Source organism: Helianthus annuus, chromosome 3, assembly GCF_002127325.2.
Source record: "Helianthus annuus cultivar XRQ/B chromosome 3, HanXRQr2.0-SUNRISE, whole genome shotgun sequence".
NCBI lineage: Eukaryota > Viridiplantae > Streptophyta > Magnoliopsida > Asterales > Asteraceae > Helianthus > Helianthus annuus.
Genome location: NC_035435.2, coordinates 174,195,293 through 174,206,370, shown reverse-complemented (window position 1 = coordinate 174,206,370; position 11,078 = coordinate 174,195,293). Strand labels below are relative to the sequence as shown.

General features: G+C 33.7%; 1 protein-coding gene across 1 annotated transcript; it reads right to left on the bottom strand.

Moving 5' to 3' along the window:
- Positions 1 to 757: 757 nt before the first annotated feature.
- On the bottom strand, positions 758 to 3,128 carry LOC110930996 (3-ketoacyl-CoA synthase 11). The gene is made up of 2 exons (XM_022174385.2): positions 2,281 to 3,128; positions 758 to 1,694 (listed from the first exon to the last, which is right to left on the bottom strand). Exons 1-2 carry the CDS (start codon positions 3,040 to 3,042, stop codon positions 912 to 914), a joined length of 1,545 nt encoding a protein of 514 aa, XP_022030077.1. The 5' UTR covers positions 3,043 to 3,128; the 3' UTR covers positions 758 to 911.
- Between the last annotated feature and the right edge of the window lie 7,950 nt (positions 3,129 to 11,078).

Here is an 11,078-nt window from a genome sequence, read left to right as displayed (position 1 = left end):
TTCAAGTCCCACAAACAGCAAGGAATAAAAAACACATTTGCCGTTCACAAAAAATGAACACACTAAAATTAAACATAGAAATAAACACATAACTTGATTCAAGCAATAATTCACGCGTTTTAGGTTTAAAAAGGAAAGTACAAAGTTTGCGCAAAATTTGGGGGGTAAGCGGGTGACAATGATTGACGAAATCGGGGCTTTGAATCAAGGAGTTCATTTATGGCATTCGGGCCAAACCACTTATTCATGGGACCTGTAATTCCAATTGTAGCTCAAATTACGACTCTTTAATTAAAGTTTAGACATTTTCTGTCATGTTTCCCTATTATCAAGCTAGTCTAAATATGGACCTGCCATCTCTTGGACCCGTTCCTCATCATATTTATATATAATAGACATGTCACAATGCAACTTTTGAGAACTATTTTCTCATAACAACGTATAGTTATATCACAAGAAAACCATGTTCTACAACATGTAAATTTGATAAAGTCGCCTACACTTTTTACAATAAATTACATATTTGATTTATGGTTCATGGTTGCACCATCTTATTCGGTATCCACCAGCTGTAAGAAGTCATAATCTGGAGTCAAGTTGGAGTATCGTTATAGTATCATTTAAGATAGAATAAATATCATGCTTGCTAGTTGCTATTAATCGATTTTTTATCATGATATTTTACTAAGATCTTTTTTCATGATATTTTATTCAACTTGTAGCAATTGAAACAAAAATACTTTTATATATCCAAGAATAAAAAACAAAAATTAAAACTCAATATATCATAATGAAAAGTCAAAACGGAATTACACATTTGACTTTTTACAATCACATATACAACAATAACAATATGTATTATTATAATAATATTTTTACACATGAAAATAGTAAAAATAAATTCGAGCTTTTTACGAGCCAATCTTCTCAATCTTCGGAACATGAACCGGGAAATCATTAATCTCATCAGTCCAAGGATTTTTCTCCTTAGCCGGATTAATCGTCCTCAACGCTTTCCACACCGCACTATTACACTTAAAACCAGACCCGAAAGCAATTTGCCACGATCGATCACCCTTTCGGATCCGACCCTTGGCCTCGGAGTACGCTAACTCGTACCATAACGAACTACTCGAAGTGTTACCAAACCTATTTAGAGTCATCCTAGATGGTTCCATATGCCAGTCAGATAATTCAAGATTCTTTTCTAACTCATCAAGAACAGCCCTTCCTCCTGCATGAATGCAAAAATGCTCAAATGCCAGTTTGAAGTCCGGAATGTAGGGTTTGATCTTCATCTGGAACACTTTTCTTGCAACCAATGTCATGAAAAACAAGATTTGTTCGGACATTGGAAGAACGAGTGGTCCGAGCGTGGTGATGTTCGTCTTAAGGGCTTCACCGGCGACCGCCATGAGGTCTTTTGAAAGTGCTACACCTATTTTTTTGTTCTCATCTTCTTCTTGGAACACACAGTTGTAACACCTGTCGTCTGCACCTTTGTGTGTGCGGACAGTGTGGATGAGTTGGTATTTTGAACGACGGCGGTCTGAGGAGCGGTTTGATAGCAACACTGCAGCTCCTCCCATTCGGAATAAGCAGTTGGATACAAGCATTGATCTGTTGTTGCCATGGTACCAGTTTAGGGTTATGTTTTCTGTGCTGACAACCAGTGCGTACGAATTAGGGTTTACCTGTTTTCAATAAACAAACAAAAAAATGTCATTTCATTGTTTCATATGTGATCCATAACTTAATTTTTTCCAACAAAAATAGGTTACTTGTATGGTGTTTAAAATAGCTCCCCTACATAGTAAACGAGCCGAGCATGTTCAAAAGCTCGCGACTCGAGACTCGCTCGTTTGCTAGATTGTTACCTCGTTTAAATTCGATTAATTAAAGCGCAAATTTTCATATATAAATTATAACCTAATTTTTAGTCTATAAATAAATTACTAATTATGCGATATATTTGTTAAAAATATTATTTTATGCTTATAATATATATATATATATATATATATATATATATATATATATATATATATATGTCATATGTGTGTGTATGTAGAAAAGAATACAAAATTTAGAAAATTTTAGAAAGAAAAATTAAATGAGGATTGGATTGTGCGAGTTTAACATTTCAGCTTGTTAAGATAACTGGCTTGGCTTGGTCTGTAAACGAGCTGAGTCTGAGTCCACCATGGTTGGCTTGGCTGCCGGCTCTGCTCGTTTACGGTTTAGTTACTTGAAATTAAGATTGAGAAAGAAAAATTATACCTGTAGAAGTTGCTTTGCAAGATCAATGGCAATCAATCCAGCACTACAACCCATTCCACCAAGATTATAGCTCATAATATTCCCTCTAAGCTTATAATGGTTCACAATCATTGAACTCAATGAAGGTGTTGGACAAAACAAGCTACAATTCACTATCAATATCCCAATATCCTTAGCTTTCATTCCGGTTTTCGCCAACAAGTCATCTATAGCTCCAAACATCACTATCTCCGCCTCTTTCCTCGCTTCCGCCATACACGGGTTAGGCGGAACTTGCAAAACCGCATCAGGAAAGTACGTCTTCTGCCCTAAACCCGATCGTTCCAAAATCTTCTTCTGAAACGCTAAATTCTCTTCAGTAAACATCCCCGTTTGAGTCGACCGGTCTATAAATATTTCCCGAGTCACCATTCGGGCATCTTCGGGTTTATAAGCGGCGAAATCCACAAGGTACACCTTCCTTGGTCTACTCATGAAGTAGACTGTGGCTAAAAACACCGTTAACACCGAGCAAATGACCACAGTGACTAAATTGAACCGAAGCTGCTCCCATAAATGGATAACATCGCGTGTTGTGAGCGTCGATAAGTGGACCGAGACTACGGCTAAGAGAGGGGTTAATAATAGGTACATACCGTGTGTGATCAAGTAATGGTAGCCTAATTTTACATATTTTAGTTTTACAGAAACAAGGAAATTGGGTAGAGATGAAGCGGCTGAGGCGGTTGGCCCCGAAGCCGGTTGTTGATGTGAATCTGCCATGAAAAAACTAGACAATTGAAATGGTTAAATTTGAAGAATTGTATTTGAATTTGGGGAAAATGTTTTGAGGTTATTGTGATATGGAACAAGGGGGGAAATGAGTATTTAAAGGTGGAGGGAGGGGTGGGGCAACTACCCCAACGAACTTTTAAATGCAACAATATGGCTAATGTAATATTTTATATAAAATGTTAATGAATATAAAAATTGTTTTCCTTTATTGGTAAGTGGTTAACTTATCTTTAGTTTTTTTTTTTTAATTTTAACGCACGCGGTGACGTAATATATTACGCACACTTGCATTATACACTTGCATTATATGCAATATTGTTTTGTCGGTTTGACGAACGCGGTGATGTAATATATTACGCAAACTTGCATCTTGCGCAACATTGTTTTGTGGATAATTTTACGAAATAATAACAAGCTTCAGTTACTAAATAAGCGTTAACCTAGAATTATTTTTCTTAATCTAACGTTAAATTTTAGAAAACAAATAGCATATAGTCAAAGGCTTAATCGACATGATTGATGGATTTGTGTAAAATTGAATTGACCACAACTAGCCAACTCGGTCAAGTTTTAAGGAGGGTTGATATTGATGAATTTATTGCTCGGTTTCAAGTTGGATAGTGGTCGACATGTTGAAAGCGATGGTGGTCAAACGACGATGAAGAACGGTGTGCATGTGGGTTGGGATGTGTTAGCCGCGTAGCGGTGAAAGATAAGAATGGGTGACCATACAAACGGGATGGACAGTACGATTCATTTAATTGAGTTATGTTTTTGCAACCATGACATTGAATGTGGTACTACGGAGTTGGTTGGCATATCATTGTGTATTTACTAGTACGTGTTTTAAGTTGGGTTGGTCTTGTGAGTTGTGACTTTTCCCTTTTGGGGGGACATGTGGGCCGCTCTTATTGGTAGTGGCTAGCTGGTCAACTACTTATGGTGTTTACATTCGTTGACCAAGTCCAAAACTAGCAACTTGCTTCCAAATTTATGATTTAAGTATTTAACCAAATATCCCAAACGGGTTGTTTTGTAAAGTTTAAACAAGCAACTACTTCAATCTTTGATAATTTGGCCGACTTTGAGTTCAAATATAGAATGAAACATTATATCATTTGCATTGTTGTAGATCTCCAACCTAGACACATGTGTTCTTTAGCAACAACTCCTAAACGTAAAAAGTAAAAGTAAAGCTAATATATTTTAATAACACATTTTATAAAATTCGAAGTTTTATTTACGCATGTTAAACATTAAAATTACGCATGGGGTGTTCTAAACCCTAATTACGCACGTTATATACATAATTACGCACGTTATAAGACTGACACGCAACACAATCTTCTGCTCGGGTACGCATTACACGATAAACGCAATTGTATTTTACATTTTCTCTATATAAAATATAAAATCATTTGTTTCCTTTGATCTTCTGTTACAATAGTATCAATATTAAAGAATTACTAGGTGAAAACTTGAATGCTACATCTATCAATCGCAATAAGCTAAACAAGTCATGATGTTATTATCAAATGCTCTAAAAAAACAAAAAACAAAACAAAACAGAAGATAGGATCATAGGAACACTTTAAATAATTGATGGGGACTTGTAATTACTAAACACGTTTTAAGTCCACACACGAAAAGTATAGCGTATAGGTGTGTTGAACATATCTTCATACAAAGATATTTATATCAAGTGGTTTTAGTGTGGATACTGAGATGAGTGTCAAATAGCTCATGCCAGACATCTTAGTCGTGTTAAATGTCCTTAAGATGCAACATGTGATAATGTCACTATTGATAAAGTATCACACGCTAAGCAAATTAAATTAATTAAGTATGCATTCAATACGACTTGAACGTGAAATAATGAAACGAATAATATGAAATGATAACCCCACCTATTTTTGTTTAGTTAAATAATGAATTAATCCAAAATACAAATGTATATTTATATATTTTATGTTAATTCTTTGTTCATTAAATTAATCTACTCTCTTAATTAAGAACTAATCAAGATTTAATTAATTGATTATAACATATGATCTTACGACTTAACTTCATAGTTGTTACAATCTAGTTGGCTTAAGATTGTTAGTTGATTTTTAAGCAAGTGTATAGGACATAACTAGGTTATAACCCCGTGTATTACACGGGTTGAGTAAATAAATTTATATACTAAATAATGAAACATTATATCTTTAAAAACTTCATTTATTGTACGGGTTGAATAAATATAATTTTATATATTAAATAATAAAAAATTATATATACACTACTAGAAAACTACTACTATTCCTACCAAAATTTCCTACACATTTCCTACGAACGAAAATGCCGACAGTTTTCCCACGAAATTCCTACGAACAAGAAAGGGTCTTAGTTTTGTGACAAAAAAAGTGACAAAAAAGCCACAAATTGTTATGCGTAAGAAAAGTGTCAGAAATTTCCCACGGATTTTTGACGGAATTCGTTTTCATTTTAACTATTAGTCGGAAATTTGTAGGAATCGGTATGCGTAAGAAATGTGACGGAAATTTTCGACGGAATTCCAACGGAATTCGTTTTTATTTTAACGATTAGTAGGAAATGCGTAGGAATCCAATTTATGGTAAAAAAAAATATTCATAATAAACAAAATTAATGATATTAAAATATAAATTTTATTATTTAATAAAAATATATGTTATTTCTAAATTGATTCCGTGGGATGTGTGTTGGAAATTCCGACAGATTACTCACGGAATGGATAATTTTTTTTCTAATACACATATATGTTATTTTTAAAACACACACACACACACACACACACACACACACACACACACACATATATATATATATATATATATATATATATATATATATATATATATATATATATATATATATATATATATATATATATATATATATATATATATATCCGTAGGAAATGTGTAGGAAAATACTGACACAATTCCTACAAAATTCGTTTTCATTTTAATCATTAGTAGGAAATGCGTAGGAATCCAATTTATCATAAAAAAATATTTATAATAAATAAAATTAACGATCTTAAAATATAAAGTTTTATTATTTAATAAAAATATATGTTATTTCAAAATTAATTTCGTAGGAAGTGTGTTGGAAATTCCGACAGATTTCTCACGGAATGGATAATTTTTTTTGTAATACAAATATATGTTATTTTTAAAACAAATTTATATATATCTGTAGGAAATGTGTAGGAAAATACTGACGCAACTCCTACGAAATACGTGTCCTTTTAACAATTCGTCATAAATCCGTAGGTAAATAATGAATGTAATAGTTCCGTAGAAAAATCATAGTAATCCATACAAGCCTTAATACGGTCTTAACTGGGCCACTTAGATATATCAAGGCCCACACGGTCTATTAGGGATTGTATAACTTGTTAGTGTCCATTACGATACAAAATCACTCAACATGACATGATATAACCCTGCAACATCGAATGTTACATAATAAACCTTAACGGACCATTAAGATATATCAAGGCCCAACACGCTCTATTAGGGCATATATGACTTGTAATATTTTGTTACGATATAATAGCACTCAATACAATGCGATGTAATCCTTCAACATCGAATGCTATATAATGAAGGTCTTAATGGGCTTTTAAGATATATCAAGGCCCAACATGGTTTATTAGGGCATGCATGACTTGTAATTCTTCGTTACGATGTAATAGCACTCAATACAATCTGATGTAACCCTTCAATATCGAATGTTACATAATAAAAGTCTTAGCGACCTTTAAGATATATTAAGATCCAACACGGTCTATCAGGGCATGTATGACTTGTAAGTCTACGTTACAATATAATATCACCCAATACAACGTGGTATAACCCTTCAACATCGAATTTTACATAATAAAGGCCTTAAATGGGCCATTAAGATATATCAAGGCCCACACGGTCTATTAGGGCTTGTATGACCTCTTAGTGTCCATTACGATACAAGATTACTCAACTTGACATGATATAACCCTTCAACATTGAATGTTACATAATAAAGGCTTTAACGGGCCATTAAGATATATCAAGGCCCAACACGTTCTATTAGGGCATATATGACTTGTAATTTTTTTGTTACTATATAATAACACTCAATACAACGTGATGTAATCCTTCAACATCGAATGTTACATAATGAAGGTCTTAATGGGCTTTTAAGATATATCAAGTCCCAACATGGTTTATTAGGGCATGCATGACCTGTAATTCTTCGTTACGATGTAATAGCACTCAGTACATGGTTCATCAAGGTGCACACGGTGTGACAAATGGTGATTTACGGCTTCTAATTACAAAATTAACAAATGTTTAGGACGATAATAAATATTGTTCAAGACGCAAATTAACTTAATTAGGCTTTTGGAGTGCCTAGGAACGTATATTCGACTTTACAGTGCGCGTATGATGATCTGCGGAAAATCTGCGAAACGTTAAACGGTAACGGACTGACACCGTACAAAATACTGACAATGCTGACAAATACGAATTTTACATGCATATTTTACACTTATAAATTTAGTTTTACCAATTTATCGTGCTTCCGGACGCCACAAAGCGCAAACTTGAATGAGAAATGCGACTACAAGAACGCACCAGCAACGAAACGGAAGCATCGGACACGCGTGTTACCTTTAAAACTTAAATTTTACGATATATTTAGCTTCGTAATTAAATTTTATTAACCGTAGGCGAAAACGGATCCAAAAACGGATTAAAACGACCAACGCGACATTTTACGCGCTTTTTACGCAAACAACGAACGTGTCCAACATTTATAACCGGCGTTATTTTACATACTTACGGACCTAATATTATATTATTCGACATTTTTAGAAGAACGGTTGCGAAAACGGGTTCGTAGAAATGAGTGGCCACTTAAAACATGAGATTAAGCTTGTGGGTCTTGGGCCCAAACCCAAGCCCATTAAGGGAATAACCCTAACTATATATTTGTAGTGATAGCTTAAACTAATTCATTTGAAACCCTAACCTTAAACATATCAGCCGTTCACCATCTACCTTCCCTCTCAAATTCTTTATCTCCTTCACTTTATCCATACACACCCATAAACCACCTTATTCTCTCAAATCTCAGACATAACATAAACAAACACCCTGTCTCCTCTCTTGAAGTTGATGAGTTGAGTTGTGTTGTTGGCTTCTGTGTCGAAGATGGTGATGATGTTGAAGACGGCTCGGGTGTTGGTTCAGCCCGGGTCGCGTACCGTTCAGATTCGGGTCGAGGGTGGTTCGAGCTTCGTATTCTGAGTTTGTTTCGGGTTATTGTACGAAACAACACAACATGAAGGAGTTATAGAAAGTATTCCGTTGTTTGCTAGAGAACTGATTGCCGGTGGTGTTGCTGGTGGAGTTGCCAAGACAACCGTTGCTCCTCTCGAGCGTCTCAAGATCTTGTTTCTGGTTAATTTTGCTTTTTAATGTGCTGATTGTTGGTGCTGGTTTTGTTTTTTATTTTTATTTTTTTCTGGTGGTTCATAATTAGGTTATTTGCAAATTGTGCATATAGTATTTTGGGCGAAACTTGTGTTTTAATGGATTTTGAAACCACTCAAATTATAACAATTATTTAACTTTAGACATGTTATAAGAATCCAGCACATGTTATAAGAATCCAGGTTGACTTGTTTAACAATTAACATATTCAAGGACCAAAAGGGGGGACATAAGTGAATGTTGGAGTTTCGTGTGTTAGATATTTTAGCGTAACGGGATTAACTTGGTTATCAAAGGGAATTATAATACACATCGAACAAGTTGGGAGGTGCGGGAGTGCACGCTTGTGTTCCGAAGCATATTTATCATTATGCATTTTTCAGCACGAAAAAGCAAGTATTTTTTGTTTTTTTTTAATTTTTTTAATAGTATCCGTAGGAAACATGTAGGAAAAAGAATAAACAGGTTTTGTCACATTCTGTAGGAAACAAAGATAAATTCGTAGGAAATGTGTGGGAAAAATAATACATTTTGTTGGAATTGTGTAGGAAAAAACTATTTTTGTAGAAATTGTGTATGTATCAAGAACACATTTCGTTGGAACTGTGTAGGAAAAAAATATTTCCGTAGGAACTATGTAGGAAAAACGAATACATTCCGTTGGAATTGTGTAGGAAGAAAAAAAATTTCCGTAGGAATTGTGTAAGAAAATTAAAATATATATAATAAATATAAATATAATTGATTTAAACACAAATTTTTAAAAAAATAAATATTCCGTGGGAAATACGTCGGAAAGTTAAGAAAATTAATTCCGTGAGAAATAAGTGAGAGAATTCTAATGAAACATTTGTGTGGGAAATGAGTAGGAGAATCTGTAGGAAATGCGTCAGAAAAAAATTACCCACAAGCATAATTCCCACAATCCATTTTCGTGGGAAATCCGTGGGTAAACGCCGTTACCCACGGATTTCCCACGGAAATTGACGTGGGAATAGCAGCAGTTTTCTAGTAGTGATATAAGAACCATATTGTACGGGTTGAATTAATATAATTTTATATACCAAATAAAAAAATTATATCTTTAAAACCACATGTATTACAGGGGTTGAATAAATCTAATATTGTTTACCAAAAAATAAGATAATACATCTTTAAAAAACCCCATTTATTACACGAGTTAAATAAATGTAGTTTTATATACCAAATAATAAAAAAGTTAGTAAACGTAACTTTGTATAGTGAAAATAAAAATATTTAATATATTAATACAAAGTTTGGTTTTCGTGATAAATTATTTGTTTTATTTAAAATGTTTTAAACTAACAATTTACAATTTTGGATAATATTTTATTAGAAAAATAGAAGAATGGTATTCGAAATTTAAAGTAAAATAAAATTTACTATTAACTCATTATTCATTTATTTATTTACTTAATATAAGATAAGTTTGGAAGTGAGGCGAGAAAATCATAAAATAAATATCTACAATGAACGACATGTATCACACATTAATGTTTTATTATATAGTATAGTATAGATAAAAATTTAGATTGATATAAATAGATTATTTTGTTGTAGCAAAATTTGTTAACGAAGTCTCAATAAATTTAACCCATTATTTAAAACTCCGTAAATGTATAAATGATAAATAATATTAGTTAGAGTAAATTACGATTTTGGCCCCTGTGGTTATATCACTTTTACCCACTTAGCCCAAAATTTTTTTTTTAACATCTGAGCCCCCAACGTCTTTTTTTCTAACCCTTTTGCCCCCTAACACTAATCTCTTCTATTAAATGGTAGGGGCCAAAAATGTGACAACCCGAATATTTAAGGTTAGCATTACTCGAAACCCCGCAACTGTTAGCGTGTGTTTTTATATCTATATGCTTGTTTTGCTTATTAGTGATCCGATTTCGTACATTTAACTAACCAACCCTCTTGAATATCGCGCGCCGTGTAAGGAACTTAGAAAGCTAAACTCTTTGGGCTAGTTGCGTCGGGCCACTTAGTTATATTGCACATGGGCCACTGTAATGCATATCAAATAAATCTTGGCCCAAAGCCTTAGACAATCGGCCCACTTGTATGTTATCAAATAACTTGTAATCGGCCCACATGTGGTTAAGTTGTAGCTTTATAATCTCAGGAACGTAAAGCATTTTTACAAAAAAATACATATCACATCAAACCCTAGTTTTTCTATTGAGAGAGTGACGGCAGCGGACCTCAAGACCCCCCCCCTCGCAATATCATCTTCCTCAACCAAGATTTCCGGTTACTGAAGTCAGTCACTTTCGTGTAAGTGTTCACTTGCCGGATCTTGATATATATTCGGATTAATAAGAATCGCATGCATGGGGAAACGATTTGTTTGCTAGATAAGTTATGTTGTGTTTAGTTGTACTATTGATCACATATATTAGGAATGATTGCAACCTGCTAATGTTCGTGAATTCAAATCTGTATTGTAATTATATGCATGTAAATGTCGAGACGAACCGTTACCACGAT

Coding starts and splice junctions, on each gene's coding strand:
- LOC110930996 (XM_022174385.2), bottom strand. CDS start 3,042: ATGGCAGATTCACATCAACAACCGGCTTCGGGGCCAACCGCCTCAGCC. Junction 1,695..2,280: donor TTGCAAAGCAACTTCTACAG/GTATAATTTTTC, acceptor TATTGAAAACAG/GTAAACCCTAATTCGTACGC.